Source organism: Lampetra planeri, chromosome 20, assembly GCF_965212315.1.
Source record: "Lampetra planeri chromosome 20, kcLamPlan1.2.h2, whole genome shotgun sequence".
NCBI lineage: Eukaryota > Metazoa > Chordata > Hyperoartia > Petromyzontiformes > Petromyzontidae > Lampetra > Lampetra planeri.
The window spans coordinates 8,698,547-8,715,113 of NC_136126.1; the positions used below are offsets into that span (position 1 = coordinate 8,698,547).

At 49.1% G+C, this 16,567-nt stretch overlaps 1 protein-coding gene across 6 annotated transcripts in view; it reads left to right on the forward strand.

The window, feature by feature from the left end:
- The window catches only part of GAPVD1 (GTPase activating protein and VPS9 domains 1), a 65,842-nt gene extending 51,662 nt beyond the window's left edge, over nucleotides 1-14,180 (forward strand). For all 6 annotated transcript variants that reach the window (XM_078603505.1, XM_078603501.1, XM_078603502.1 and 3 more), the window contains exons 28-32: nucleotides 489-702; nucleotides 2,841-2,913; nucleotides 6,275-6,340; nucleotides 9,000-9,131; nucleotides 10,282-14,180. In XM_078603505.1, coding sequence (XP_078459631.1) covers nucleotides 489-702; nucleotides 2,841-2,913; nucleotides 6,275-6,340; nucleotides 9,000-9,131; nucleotides 10,282-10,422 — 626 coding nt within the window. In that variant the 3' untranslated portion in view covers nucleotides 10,423-14,180. The remainder of the gene's footprint in view (nucleotides 1-488; nucleotides 703-2,840; nucleotides 2,914-6,274; nucleotides 6,341-8,999; nucleotides 9,132-10,281) is intronic.
- Nucleotides 14,181-16,567: the final 2,387 nt, after the last annotated feature.

A 16,567-nucleotide genomic window follows, 5' to 3' on the forward strand; every position in this document is an offset into this window, starting at 1 on the left:
AATATTGGTCTGGAAAGCATTTTTTTTATATGTGGATATGTTTAGCATATAATTTTGCTTATATATTCTTTTACCCTGTATGTTCCCTAACAATGTTCCATAATTCAATGAATATATCAATCAGTGATTGAACAACCAGATTAATTACTGAATGAATGACTGAATTAATAATTAACTGATGAATTCCTGTGATTAACGGTGAACACCACACATCCCCTGTGCTCCATCACTACCGCTTCCATGGCCTTCACACCCTCCGCCACAACCATCCCCACCACCTCCACCGTCTTGTCAACCCCACCCACCACCAACATCACCACCTCCAATGCCTCCACCAACTCTTATCTTCACCAAATCTGCCGCAACAACCACCACCACGTTCATATTCACCACCCACTCCCATCAATACCACTTCCAACATCGCTGCCATCCACGCCACTACCACCGCCGCCACCATTACCCACCGCCCCCTCCACCCGCACCTGCAGAGTTCAAGGGTCTGACGGCATCGGACGAGAAGACGGCGGTGGTGTCGGACTTCCTGCAGTCGCTGTACGGCGCCATGGCGCAGGACGTGATCTGGCAGCACGCGAGCGAGGAGCAGCTGCAGGACGCGCAGGTGGCCATCGAGCGCAGCATCATGAGCCGCATCTTCCGCCTCGCCTTCTACCCCAACCAGGACGGCGACATCATGCGCGACCAGTGAGCAGGGGGTTGGGGGGGAGGTTGTGGGAAAGGGTGGGGGGAAGGAGAGTTGGCGGGGGATGGTGCAGGTATCTAGGGCCAGGAGTTTGTAAAAAATTATATAAATCTTGGCTGAAGTTTACAATCAATGTCTCATCAAAGCCCCCGGCCAAACTCCTCCGCACCTGCACATGTTAACGCGATGACATGACCACAGTTCTCAAATCCTCCCAGTGGCTCCCAAGCCCGCCTTGAATTAACTGCAAGATTGCCCTAACCATCTTTAACATCCTCCATTGACCTTTTCCCAGGTTACTACTACCCACTTATCTCACTCTTACTCTCCACCTCCCATTCATCTCCAAAATGTACTCTCTGCGTTTGAAGTCAAGGTTTTCTGTTTTCAATCTTTGCTCAGTGGGAGGTCACACCTTCTCCTCTGCTGCTCCATAGTCTCGAACTATATTCGCCCAGCCAGCTGTGCTGTTGACTTCCTGTTCAAGCACGGGCTGGAGACCTTTCTGCGGCCTATAAACAGCCTCTCCGTATAATATTAATATGTGCATGTTTTTTGAGATGCAGTCGCGTATGTCTGCCATATGAATTCAATTTGTATTGTCTTGGAGACGAATATTCCTTTTCAGCCAATCTTTTGAAAGTTTTGCCGATGGCTCCATTGAACATCAAGGGAGGGGGAATGAGCCACGACAGGGTGTTTGACTAGAGGGCAGTGCAGCACATTCCACGGTTGTACTGTACTATGATGCTCCTACGTCTCTTTTGCCTGCCCTCAACAACACACATTGACCAGCATGGTGAAGTACGGTCAAACAAAACTCCCGTGACTGACGTGGTCTGGAGAAGGCCTGCTTCCAGCAGTGGATTGACAAAAGAGTTGAACATGTACATAACCCAATGATGTTTGCTGCTGCTGCTCGTGTATGATGTGGGTTTGGCCAAAGCACAGCTCTTGTCAGCGGTTGCTTTGTTTATCCAAACATGTTAAAGGACGTGTGCTTACGTGTCCTTGCTTACGCGCGTGCGGGTGTGTGCGTGCGCATGCGTAATGCCTCGGGGAGCGGTAGTGTAGCGGTTAGTGGCTTCAAATGAGTTCCTATGTGGTGTGTCAACTTCGCCACTGGGGAGACAAAGGCGGTCAGGCGTGGTGCTGGCCACCCACCCCCTCGGGTGCCGTGCCGTCCGAAGATAGGTGCTCATCAACGGCACTTGCCTGGAAAGTCTGTTAAGGCTATGCGGGGGATCTTTGTCTTTGTAGTGTCTGGGTGTGGCCGTAAGTGTGGGTGTGTTTAGATGTGCGTGCGGTACGCTTCGGGGTGTGTGCGGTTGATTAGGGTTCGTATTAGATGTGCGTGTGTGCAGTGGGCTGTACGTGTGCGTGTGTTTTTGGTTGAGGGCGTGCGCGCACGCACCTTTGCGCCCGCGTGTGTGGGCTCGTGCATGTGTGAATTGGAATTGTCAAATTAAAATATTTGATGGGGCCAGGTCGCAATATTAAATGCCGCACCTATAGTTAAAAACCATACATGCTAAAATAGCTGTTGGAGCAACTATTTTACAATACCCATTAAATAAAGGGCCCGGTGGTTTGATGTTCATGCACCGCAGTTTGTCATAGATGTTTCAATTATATGAAGTTAAAAGTCCTTTATTTACTTACGAAAGCTACTACGGTGTTTCACGATTTTCCTAAAAACCTTGTGTGAGATGTATTCCCATGTCCATGTTAATTATTTTACATGTGTCAGAGCATCAAAACTACGTGTTGAAAGCCCACACATCGGGGCATGGTGTCATTCCATGGGCTTCAACGTATTTGGATGGGGTTTAGCGCCTCCTAAATTGACAGATCTTGGTCAGCAACCAACTTGCCTTCCACAAACCACCTACTGGTTGACACCTCGCCAACGTGTTGATTCCATCTGTGTGATCCACTAACCCGGCCTCCACATCTGAAACAATGAACAGCAAGTGTATATTTTTTTCTCGAATAAAAGCACTTCTCCATTGCGTCACCTAAGGTTGGCTGATAGCACAACACAGCCTGACCCCTTGAGCTTGCGTCCACTATGAATGTCCCCTGGCCGAGCGCGAGGTGGGAGCCTCACCCGCTGACTCGGAGCGTCTCTCTCACGCAGGCTCTTCCATGAACACATCCAGAGGCTGTGCCGTGTGGTGTCGGCCAATCACAGGGCACTGCTCATCCCGGAGGTGAGAGCAACTCGCTCGTCCGGCTCACCGACTCTCTCACTCACCCGCTCTACTGCCGACCCTCTCACCAACACCCACCCATCCACTCGACCACCCACTCGCTCATTAATTCCCCTGCTTACCCACTCAGCCACTGACCTTCTCATGAGCTCATTCACTCACTGGCTTATTCACCCATTCACTCGCCAATCCACCTGCTAACTCACTCACCCACCCATCCATTCACCCACCCACCCATTCACCCATTCACCCACTCACCCACCCACCCATTCACCCATTCACCACCCCATTCACCCAAACACCCACCCACCCCTTCACCCACCCCTTCACCCACCCGCCCAACCACCCCTTCACCCACCCGCCCAACCACCCCTTCACCCACCCGCCCAACCACCCATTCACCCACCCACCCCTTCACCCCTTCACCCACCCACCCACCCCTTCACCCCTTCACCCACCCACCCCTTCACCCCTTCACCCACCCACCCCTTCACCCACCCACTCAGTCACCCACCCATTGACCCATTCACCCACCCCTTCACCCACCCACTCCTTCACCCACCCACTCAGTCACCCACCCATTGACCCATTCACCCACCCCTTCACCCCTTCACCCACCCACTCCTTCACCCACCCACTCAGTCACCCACCCATTGACCCATTCACCCACCCCTTCACCCTCTTCACCCATCCACCCATTCACCCACCCACCCACCGATTTTCCAGCTCACCGGCTCACCCCGTCCACGCGCTCCTGCTCATCCACTCTCCTGCCTGCCTGCCTGTTGCACAGAAACCCCTCCCGCACCCACCCGTCTCGCTCGCATGTGGAAATTATGGATATTGGAGGCCAAGATTTTTTCCACAATTATATTGTTCTTTAATTTAAAATGTCTGTGTGCTTGCGGCTGTCTGCACGTGTGTATATGTTACACTTGAGGTTACCATCGTGGCAAGAAAGGGTGTTTGCAAGGTCACCTTTTCCACCGCGTACTTGTTCCGTCTTGGTTGTGTCTGTAACCATTGTGCTCTGGTAGTCCTTGCTACGTGGTTGAGGACGTTCCTAGCGTATGGAATTATGTTCCCTGCGACTGTGATTTGAAACTGTTCAATCTTACCCACGTGTTGATAGTTCATTGTTAAAGTGCAATGTCTTGTCTTGGTGTGGTCTTCAATTGTCGTCGTTGTTTTGCTGCCTTGCCCACGCTTGCTTTTGATGTTGACAAACCTGCAGGAATATATGTTCGAGTGCAATTGGTACTTCCGTGTTTGTTTATATGTATTTATTTGTGACTTAACTTGTCTCTATCTTACTGTTGTATACCATCTTGTAATTGTTTGTTGATGAAACTTGCTGACCAGGCCCCTATTGAACATCTATGAAAAAGAGCTTCACAGCCCATCAGATCCCGCCAGGATGAATAAAGATCCTGATGAAGAACGGCTACGTCGTGCTACCGATACCCGTGAAGTCACCATCCACATTTCCCCTTTGCTCAGTAGAAATGATATGCAAGAGATACATCGTAAAAAATGAAATGCATAAAGCGCACATTTATTTTCAAAATTTTTTTCTTTTGATAAGAACACGAGCCCGGCACAACGCACCAATGGGTACGGGGAGAGGAGAGAGACAGAAAAACAGCAGGGGGGGTGGGGGGGGGGCGATCGGCGTTGAGAACCACGCTTAGGGTGGGGGGTGATGGACCTCGATGCCCCAACCTGTGGGGATGTCACGCGCACGAATTCAACTTTTCGAAAGTCCATCCGGAGGAGACGCGCGAGGCTAAATTAAAGAAAGAGATAAGTCCATAATGCAGGTTTTTTTGGGTTGGATCGCGTAAATATAAACGTGTCGTTAAACCCGCCACCACCCGACACAGCCAATTAGTAAGGTTTGTCAAGTAAACGGAACGTGCCAATTCGTCACTAGTACAGCAACACCGGTGTGTTGGAGAGCAAAGCCACAACATTCACCATCTGAGTACGACGCTTCGCCAGTAATTACAGTTAGCTTCATCATCAGGCGGCAGCCAGATTTGTGAAAAGTCTTGGAGATTCTGACCCAAGGTCGACACGTTTTGGGGTTTCGGTCGGAGCAGACTGTCGGCGACTTCATCAGCCTCGACACAAAAAAACGAAGTGGATTTCACTGGCGACCCCGACGTTAATAAAGGAGCTGATGACAGTTGAATGGGGGGGCTAGCCACTGAAACGCAGCTCAGGAATTAATTATTGGTTGCAGTGCGACTTTTTTTTCTTCTCCTTAATTATGTTAGTCAACCGCAAAGGTTTTAATGTTTGTCGCTGGCATTATTATGTAAAAAAACCAACATTTATCAAATGTGTGTAACCCGCCAAGAGACGTGTCCTGAATAACTTGTCAATTGGAGTAGCGTTAATGTTTTGGCCAACTCCCACTGACCAGCTTGGTGAAGTATGGTCAAAGAACCCCTACAACCCTCATGGGGTGGGGAGGCTGTCTGGGTGAAGTAACATGACAAATATGCAGCGTATTGATCGCGTTCGTTTCAACACAGTGTCTGCAATACACATTTAAGATAAATTCCCATCTGAACCACCTCACAATGTGAACTCAGCAGAATTAGAGCACACCACAGTGGAGAGTAATACAGTGGTCCTTTGAGTGCGCGTGTGCCATCTTGATAGCTGCATGCTAACACAGCAGTGGAATTGCAACTGTCCTTTGCTGTTGTGTGGTACGCGTGCTTGCGTGCATGCGTGTGTGTGGTAGGTATGGAAAGCGGCTACGAACCCGGCGACCCGAGTTCGATTCCCACTTACGGCCAACGCCAGTAACGATTATCTGAACCGGTTCTGGGCCTCCCCTGGGTCGGTTCTGCCTCAAATGAGTACCTGGAGCAGTGTGTAAACATCGCCACTGGGGAGACAAAGGCGGCCGGGCATGGTGCTGGCCACCCACCTCCTCCTGTGTTCTTCTGGCTTTCAGAGGTGCTCGCTAGTAGCACTTGCCCCTACAGTCTGTTGAGGCTATAGTGGGGGATCTTTGTCTTTGTTGGTGCGTGTGGAGCGGTGGCACAGTGGTTGTTACCACACAGCGTTACAAACCCGGTAACCTGAGTTCAATTTCTGCTCGCAGCCAACATCGGTAACGAATATCCGAACCAGTCTTGGGCCTCCCCAAGGTTGACTCAGCCTTAAATGAGTGCCTGGTGCATAAACATTAGCACTGGGGGAGACAAAGGCACACCCGGGTGTGGTGCTGGCCACCCACCAACTTGTGTGCCGTGCCAGCCTGATTCGGTGTTTGTAAACAACAGTCTGTTGAAGGTTAACTGGGAGGATCCGTGTGTGTTGTGATTTGTGTGGGGGCGTGCAGGTCTATTTGAAGGAGGCTCCCTGGCCGTCCGCTCAAGCTGAAGTCCGCACCATCAGTGCCTACAAGGTATAAGACAATCTTCGCCTCACTCCCACGTGTGCGTCTTGTTCCCAATGTGAATAACGAGCAGAATGGCCCACACCTTACACCTTTTTGGACCATGCACGTTGTCCCCATCTCATGGTTAACACATGACATCCTGTAATTAGCACAGTAAATAATTAATGTACGTGACTTTTAACAGTACGGCTGAATGATATTGTATTGTTACATTAGGCAGCATTTTTTTTTCAATCCACTGCTGGATGAGGCCTCCCAATGCCATGTGGGTTGTTTGACGTGCATCACAAAGCTGGTGAAGGCGGGGAGTATAGATGTGATGGCAAAGAAGTAGAGTACAACATTCAAATTTGCTGCACTGCACTCCGCTGACTGCCACGTAGCACATCTCCGCCGTGCGTGGAAACTCGCTCATCCAAAGCGGTATCCAGGCCGAAACCTGCTTCGCTTCTATGATCCGCTGAGATTGGGGCAGATTCCAGGTGCTTTGTTCATAGGCAGTTGTAATGTTTTAATATGTAAACAGCTTCATATTCTTGGTTGTTTTGGTAAAGTCAAAATTTCTTGCTGTGGTTTTGACACCTGATGATGATTGCTTGTGTTCCGATCGAAACGTCGTGAGAATTTTATTATTATTATTATTTTTCTTCAACGTGACTTTACCAAAAGAACCAAGAATATTTAAACAGCTGTTATGATGGGTCACTTTCATACCTCCAACACCATCACAGCAGCACAGTTACTGATGAGGTTGGTCTCAGCCAGCAGTGGCTAATATGTGGATCGCAAAACACCTTTTGTGGATAAGCATAAGAATCCATGCATTAAACTAATACTTCTTCCAATAGATGGTGCTAGTACTTTATTTACTGGTGCCGTGGTGGCGAGATGTTAACTCTTCGCCTGGTATGCAGGAAGTCGTGGGTTTGATCTCGACCCTGAAACCTTGTACATTTGGAGTTTGCATATTCTCCCCGTGGTCGCTTTGATTTTTATCTGGGTCTTCCGCCTTTTCCCTCCACATTTAGAATCAACATCCATTTAGAGTATTTGGCTGCTATAAATTTCCAGTTGACAAGCCACTTCGTTCAGCTATCATTTGTGACCAGGTCGCTTCAGAAAAAGCTATATAGCTCGGTGGGCCTTACGTGGTCAAATAAACATCGTAAAAAGTAAAAATATATTCTCTCTCTCCGCTATTGTTAGTCAAAGCGGGTCTGGTGAATCGTGGAGCCCATTAGGATCCACCAGACTGCAGCACAGCGCAAGATGTCTCGGCCACCGTTTGGTCTAACCCCAAGACACGGGTCCTGAGCAGTGAGTGTGTTCATAAGAGACACGACAGGAAGCATCAGCTAAATGCAGTGGCATGAACAGAGCACACACTAAGCTCTTAATAGAAGACAAAGAGCATCCATTTAGCCTTACAGACTGGTTGGGCAAGTGCTGCTAGTAGCCGCCGAATAAGGCTGGCAGGGTCTTCATCGGTGCTCACTGTCAAGTGCTGGCTCACCTATGCCTGGTTGCCGCTGCTCTTGCTAATCGTAGCTCTGAATCACGCACGAGGTCATGTGACGCTGCATCGGTTCTTTCGCTCCTGGTAGTCCCATGAAATTGCACTTCGGTAAAAGTCGGTTATTTTACCGTGCATGCAAAAATGTACACAAGTTTTATGTTATTGTTACGTTCAGGCGAAGGGAGTGTACAAGATGTATACGAACGAAACAAATAATAAGAAAGTATACTAGCTAGACGGTCAAGGTTTATAACAGGAGCACATTGTTACTGCAACCGAATGTTGATTCCCAGCTGGTGTAACGGAGATTCAGTCCGGGTTCCGACACCAATTTCTATTGGTGCTGTCATGTTTATAGAATATGACCGACTCTCGATATTGGAGGGATTGGCAATGGGTGGTGGGATCGGTGGCCCAGATGAAACAAAAACACGGACAATGCAATACTTGTCTATTTAGCAACGCAAACGTGTGCATCGTTTGACCCCGTAGAATGGGGGATCAAGACTTTGCAAGGTGTTTACGGTCACTTTGGCACCGAGTCGCTTGCCCCACGACAAGTGAGGGAGCCGCTGATAATTAAACCGGCTTGCAAGTGAAGATGTTTCTCTATTTGCCAAAAGTGAACCTGAAAACCGAGATAACACTGGTCAACACACTTTTTCTGGCATAAGGTATTCCAACGGTTTTAAGGTAATTTTGAGGTGCTGATTCCAAATCTGGCATCAGTTTTTGTCTATCACGTCAGGTTTTTTAGATATCAAATATTGCATTTTCAATAAAAACTGCAGAAGAAAAGTATTAAATAAATGTGGATATCTACATAAAATGATAAACACACTATCCTAAAAATACAGCACCATATTTTAACACTAAAGCAGTCACTGACTCGCAACAACTTGCAATCATAAGTGACAGAGTTCATTTCGGGTAAAATCAATGAAAATGGGGTATGCCGATAGCATAAAATGAGATGTGATAGAGCAAATCTGAGATCAGATTTGGAATCGGCACCCTGAAATTAGTCTACAACAGCTGCAAAAGTCCAGGCCAGAATTTTTCTTTTTTTGTTGACCAGTGGTAATCGGTCCACGGATGACCGGAAGGTTCTTACTTTTCTTTGTCTCCCACCTGCATTGTCCTCCCAAGACACCCAGAGACAAGGTGCAGTGCATCTTGCGCACATGTTCGACCATCATGAACCTGCTGAGTCTCGCCAACGAAGACTCGGTGCCGGGAGCAGACGACTTCGTCCCGGTGTTGGTCTACGTCGTCATCAAGGTGGCAATGCTTCCCCACTCCATGTCGCTCTCTCCCTGCCCCCCACCATTCAGAGGGGGGCGCCGCTGTGGCGAGATGTTAACGACCTCACCTGGTACGCAGGAGGTCGTGGGTTCGAGCCTGACCCTGACGATGCCCTTGTATATTTGGAGTTTGGCATTTTCTCTCTCCACGTGGTCACATGGAATTTTCTCCGGGTCCTCCGATTTTTCCCTCCACATTTAGAAACAACGTCACGCGTTTAAGAGTATTTGGCTGCTATAAATCTCCACATGAGAAGACACTTTATTGACCTATCATTTGTGGCCAGGTCGCTTCTGAATACGAGCTATATAGCTCCATGAGTAAATAAAAAATAGGTTTGTTTATTTGTAGTTTAGTTTTAGTTTAGTCTGTCCCGACCACTGCGACAACGTAACGTCGCCGATTCCCCGTCTCACCGCCGCTCTCGCTAAATCCACAAGTTGCACGCATGGCGGTGATGCGTACAATTATAGATATTATTATTACCCTGAATGTTTACCCGGGAAAGCCTCGCCGAGTCTCAAGACTCTCTTCCAGGAGGGTCCTGCCAAGTTTTCACAGTAGTCGGCGGTGCCGCTGTGTCTAATCGCAATTGCGTGATCTGTGGGTAAATTTTCAGCACTGATTACGTTTGCCAAAACCATTACGTTATGTTTTTTAAAATATCTTTTTACGCAAGCGTGAGAAAACAAAAAACACTCCTGTTCTTTCAAGCCTCACCCGTAAGAAGTTTGTACAATCGTTGACAATGACTTTTATTTTAAACCGCATATTGCCGCAAACAACAAGCCGGAGACAGAATGCGAAGGCAAAAGCCAACGGTCGCTTGCACCTCAAGCAAAAGGAAAAGGCTCGCAGAGGGACCATGAAATTCCAGAGGCAATCATGCATAGTGTCAACAGGTGGCTTTGTGCACCGTGTAAACATAAACACCGGGGAGACAAAGGCAGCCTGGCATGGTGTAGGGCCGCTTCCACTCGCCCCCACGCCCTCACGCCCCACGCGCCCCAACTTCTGCAGTGCCGCCCTAACATAGGTGCTCGCTAACAGTACTTGTCCCGAACAGCGTGTGAATAATAATGGCTCTACGGGGTGGGGGGGGGGAATCGTTTGCCTTTATGCACAGGCCAATCCACCGTGCATGCTGTCCACGGTGCAGTACATCAACAACTTCTACGAGAAGCGACTGAGCGGGGAGGAGCAGTACTGGTGGATGCAGTTCACCGCCGCCATCGAGTTCATCAAGACCATCGACGACCGCAAGTGAAGTCCGTCCGTGGTGGAAATCGACGATTCGTTCAAACGCGCGCACGTGTCGTTTCTAGAGCCGAGAAAAAAAAAAAAACCGTAAACAGTTTACGCAGATGTCCAGTCGAGGTGGGCGTGTAAAAAAAAAAAATGTTGTTGTACATAGCTGGTTTTTGTCTGCAGCATCACTCTTATCGAGTCCTGCCCCAACTTTTTAAATCTCAATGGGACTCAAGTATGTAGAACTTGTACATATATACGAAGCGTAACGTTCGTTGGGAGTACTTGATTCGTTGGGTGCCCGTCACCTTTGGCGGGGGCGGGGGTCGGATGCACAGCGGTTTGTTTGCAGGCATTGAATCCCCAGTCATGTCACGGGCTTTTATTTCTAACTTGTACATAGGACACATTAAAGATCAAGAGTCGTTAGATATTTACATGTGACTCTTATGTGTACGTTCAATCATCTGCTTCCTTCAATCTTGAGTTTAGTTGTCGAATTTCCAGAACCTTTTCCGATCGACTTCAATTTGAAGTTTTAATTGTCGGATTTTGAAATGTTCCATCAGACTGTTGCAGGAGTCTAATTCTTACACTCCGACACACATGTTTACTTGCAGCCAATACCAACTCGTCATTTTGGTAATGAGCCTTTTACACAAAAAACCTCCACTAGCCGACAAGAAAAGCCATTTCTAAGCCATTTCCTTTTTCACGATACAAACTGCGGGGAATTGTACCAACAATATCATCGTGGGTGTCTAAGCCGAGTTTTTCGTCAACGTCCCTTGGAGCTTGTGCATGGCATCAAGTGAGCAAAAGAGAACATACATCGCTCGGTACAGTTGCGTCTACCGTGGAACCGGTTTCGTTTTCAAACGTAACAGCAGCGCCGCGGTACTTGTGCGCGTTGTTGAAATAGCGAAGGTCGCGTGGTGAATCCGGTGCGGATCTCGCCGTGTTTCACCGCCGCGTGGTGTAGCCGGGTTTGCGTTGGGCCGCCATGGTGCGCGAGGAATGAGATGAGGACCCCCCTCGGTCCACTTTCCCGCGCTTCACCCCGGCGCAAAGTAGCCGCCCCTGCCCCGCTATCGAGAGCGTGGTCTCGCACGGCCGCAACCCGCGACGCCGCTGTTTCGCCGCCCGCTGCGTTTGGGGGGACCCCTCGTGTTCGTCCGCCTTCCGCGTCTTCACGGCCGCTCTTCACTACCTCTGCCCTGGCCCACTTCCGGTGCTCTGCTGGATTGTCGATTTTGTCCGAGCGTCGTACCAGCTGCAGGCAGCGATGACGCCTAAGGGAGTTTTGGCAGCGGAGGCGCAGAATATAGTTTACGTGTGCGCGCATGCCCGTCGTTTACCAATATGTGTGCGGAGTCTCGGAAGCGCTGGCTCAAAGCTTCTCTTCCCCCCCTTCCCCCTCGTGCATGTTTGTGGTGAAGTCCTGTGTGCGGTCGTCCTGTGTGCGGGCGTGCCAGGGGTGCTCCCTGGGATCAGACGGATGCTTTAAAGAAACACTTGCAAACAGAATGGCCTGGAGCTGTGCCACTAAACATGTGCCGTATTAATTTCCCTTTACCGTGGATGTCAAAACCACCAACCCAGATTCTTTAAGGAAGGTCGCCTTGTGTGCCGACCAGTCCTGTTGGGATGTCTGTGCGTCGCCGATGACTGATTTAGGCTGACGTGTCTTTTGTGGGCTTCATTTTTTACCGATGAAATTTGCTACTCGCGACCGCTGTCCGTAAAACGGTCCAGGGTTTTGAAGTCTTGGCAACACCAGCGGTGAAGAATGCCACACCTGAACGGTCAAGCTGAGCGACGACTGCTTTGCAATTTTTGGTGTACAGGATCGGCTCCACAAGTTGCTTCCACCATTCCTCCCGTGCCCACTGATGCACCATGAACGGAAGCCCCGCTCTGCACCGCGTGTTTTTGGTCTATAAGGACACGAGGCTAGCGATTTAGTGTTGTGAAGTGTTCTCAAGATAGTGGGTGCTTAATGTAGCTGTTGCCTTAACCCCCTCGTAACCTGTGTGGGACGTCGCCACAACGGCGCTGGATTTATAGACGCCTTTGGAAGGGAAGGCGGAAGGCCCCTTATTCGGGACGCAGTGTGCAGAGCCACGTTTTGACCTGCACAACAATCGTCATAACAACTCGGATATTGAAATAGTATTTAGCCAAAACAAAACCAAGCATATTTACTTGAATAAGTAGCCGCCAAATGTTTTGCCTGCTTTACGCCACAGTAGTGAAATGTATCTCAATTATAATTGGAGCTTGGTGGAGAATCAACGCGTCGGAATTGGCACGATTTGGGTTTAACGGTCACTTTGGCAAACGTTTCCAGCCACTCCAGCCATGGCCACTGAAAATGGGCCGAGCGAAGGAGGCGCATTCGGCCGACTCTGCTTGAGCCCCCGATCACTTTTGAGTGTCGTTTGTGGGCTCGAGGAGAAGCTTAATCGGTGTGTGCGCGCGTGTCTGCGCTGTACTTTTTTGTGCGTACGTATGAGTGTATGTACATGCATGCGTACAGCTTTGTGTGTGTGTGTATACACACACGGGTGGTATACTGAATGTATACACTTGTGTTTCTTCGAAGGTGTAAATTTGACATGTGCTGTCCCCCCAGATTAAGTTGAGGACTTTGAGAGTGCCCAGTGGACTTGGGTTAGATGGGTTCTCACTTGGTCACAGGCGGTGATGTGTGTGTGTGTCTGTGTGTGGTGCTTGGGGATTCTCGGGTTACTCTGAGCAGCAGCATTAGTTAGAATTGGGGCGAGCCCCGCTCGGCGTTGGCTGGTTCAAGTCGAACTACTTGAACCGTAGGTGCCTCCGCTGCATCCTGTTGAGTTTGCTCCGTCGCTGCCTTAGGCACGTGGTCACGCGTGAACCCGGCTTAGGAGAGCAATGGTTTAGTTGTAGGCGGTGTTGCTTGCCAAATCTTAGCCAGTGTGTACCGCTTCCTTTATGGGTTTGCACTGGCACGGAATCGCCTTTGCCAGATCCATAAGGTTGTGTGTAATGCTTCCTGGATGGAGTAAGCCAAAATTAAGATTGTTGAAATTGAGGAATGCATTAACACAACGACGATGAAGTGATGCAATGCAGGAAATATGCATTTGTCTGAATTTCCAGGTGATCGCTCGTAAATCCATGACCTGTATTTGTTAGTTTGAGGAAAACCAGACCTGTAACTCATTATACCTACAATCTTTGTCGCCGTGATGACGGATGACAAAAGCTTTTACGAAGATAATTGAAAAAGCATATATTGGACGCAAACGTGTAAAATGACAGGCGGCAAGATTCATTAGACGCATCCAAACACCAAACAATCGCGTAAAAAAAAAAAAGCGCCAATCCCAGTGCTGAAGAACTACGGGATCAAGGTAGTGAGAGAGGATCGAGTGCGCGAGTGTGGGCATTAGAAAGTGTTCGGTGTTTGCCGCCCTCCCCCCGTGTGTGTTGTGCGCGCGTGTGTGACCTGTCCCGGCCTCTATTGCACAGTAAGGCCCCGTGGAGTTGTTTGTGCTTTGCTGCCGAAGTTGAACGCGCTGTGTCCAGGAGGTTTCTCGTCTGCCCGTGCGGCGGCGAGTCTGTGTGTGGGGGGGGTGAGGGTGAGAGTTTGATGTGCACTTGAAATGGGACGCGGTTACGCGCAATCGATGGAAGTCGTTTCCAATACGTTGAATACAGTGAATTTCTGTTTTATGTTCGCGCCTGTAATTAATCACATGTCAAAGTATACAACATGGAATCGTATATATAACAGTGATGTGTTTTTGTCTTTTTTGTTAGTATGATTGAAAGGTGTGTGTTTTAAAAAAAAAAATCTGAACAATGTTGGTCATCTACCTGGCAGTTTTCACCCGACTCGTGGACGGTGCACACCCCTACTGCTCTCTGCTCACTCCTGTGCTCTGCCCTCTCCACGTCTACTCCCACATTCCTTTCGTATGCTCGCTTACCACTTGATCCACCATTGGAACCTCCTTTGCCAGTAGCAAAATATGATAATTGTTTTTTTTAACCCTTTTATCTGGCAACAAAACTGACACCTTTTTTTACAAGGAGTCATGTTTGCATTGACCACTATGTAAATGCTTACCCCGAGCTCTCATACTCTGATGGTGCATTGTCTTTGAGTTGTGCGCCTTTTGGCGTCATCTGGTTTAACACCATGTGAGACTAGGCTCTAAGAAAAGCTGTCTCGGGTGTGGACCAATCAATTTCAAGGACAGTGCATACATTATCATAGTTGTGTTTTTCGTTTGCATTCCTACCGCAGGTATTGTGGTCAATACAAACGTGACGCCTTGTAAAAAAGGTGTCAATTTTGTTGTCAGATAAAAGGGTAAAAAAAACAATTATCACTTGGATCCATCTCATCCTAGGCCTGCCTCTCTGTCTCCACCCTGGTGCGTCCTGCATCAACCATCGTCACGCCGCGACCTCCGGTCGTCATCCTCGCAGCAGCGGCGGCTTTCGGCTGCTCGCCACCGAACAAAGACGGCGGCCACGGCATCGCGCGGCGCTTTCAGATGCGCTTCTGCGGCCGTCTGGAACGCTCTTCCGATATTCGGAAGCCACTTGGAGCCTGTGCACTTTTTAAATCTAGATTGAAAAAATTGCTCAACCAATGAGTGCGGTTAGCGATGTGCATGCAAAAGGAGTTCTACGTAGATCACATTCAGGTGCATAAAACAACACCTGTTTAACAAGCATCGTGGTCTTGCCTGTAGGAAGCAGTGGAGGAAGTAAGTTTTTGACAAGCCATCTGCATGCGCAATCACCGTGCACAAAGCAGGCGGCCGTGGGGCTACATCATCAGGGTGCAGTGCCGCAAAATGCATTGTTGCACTGCACTATGCTCCCCGAGGCTTTCATATCCCACACATTTCTAGTGTTATCAAGTACGGCGGAATAACCCCTCGCTACTCGTGGCCAGTGCGGGGAGGCACCGCGTACGGAAGTGGATTGGCAAACGTCCTGTCCCATGTTTAATTCCACATGACGATGATCCACACTTCTCTGAGCTATCTTTTGTGATAGCCAGGCAGCTTATGAATGTGGCTGAGTGCCTTACCTGGTAAAATACAAAGTTTATCCATAATAGAGGGTTTTTTTTGTTAGATCACGTAAATATATAAATGTGTCGTTAACCCCGACAGCCAATTACGGTAGTAAGGTTTGTCACGTTCAGACAACATGCCAATTAGTTACTAGTTATACACACCGGTGTGTTGGAGATGAAACCCACAAAAAATAATTGCCATACTCGTTGGGTCTTGCCATGTTTTGTTTACGTGACAAACCTTACGCATCGGCTGCGTCTGGTGGGTTTACGCGATCGAACCAAGAGAAAAAAAACCTTATGGATAATATTGGTCGCGGACAGCCTGCGACGTGTTAAACAAACAGTTTAGTTTACATACGCCGGATACGCGCATGCCTTCGCGTTTGCAATGTTTGCGTCCATCATCTGCCAAACGGCAACAACGCCGAGCGACTCGCTGCGTGGCACTGGACACGAGGCAGCGCACGAGGCAGGGACTGCGCCGAGGATGAACGCGGCTCACGGGGCGACACCTGCTTTCGATGAAGCCCGCCCCCTCCCTACATTCTAGATTTGAAGCTTTGGTGACTGCAAGGATTCATATTATTAGGTTTTTTTCGGTAAAGTCACGTAGGTAAAAAATTAAAATTAATAAAATAAAAATCGCGACGTTTCGGAGGCAACTCAAGCTTCCGTCTTCAGGTGGAACCGTCACAGCACGATAGCTGTATCAAGTGAGAGATACAGTGAGAGATACAGTGAGAGATACAGTGAGATACAGCTATCGTGCTGTGACGGTTCCTACCTGAAGACGGAAGCTTGTGTTGCCTCCGAAACGTCGTTATTTAATTTTTATTTTACTTTTATTAATTTTAATTTTTTACCTACGTGACTTTACCGAAAAAAACCTAAGAATATGAATACCCTCCCGACATCTTCATCTTCCGTACCCCGACCCCCGCCTCCCCCCCCCTCCCCCCCCTCCCCCCCCTCCCCCCCCCTCCCCCCACCTCCCCCCCCTCCCCCCACCTCCCCCCCTCCCCCCACCTCCCCCCCCCTCCCCCCACCTCCCCCCACCTCCCCCCCCTCCCCCCACCTCATT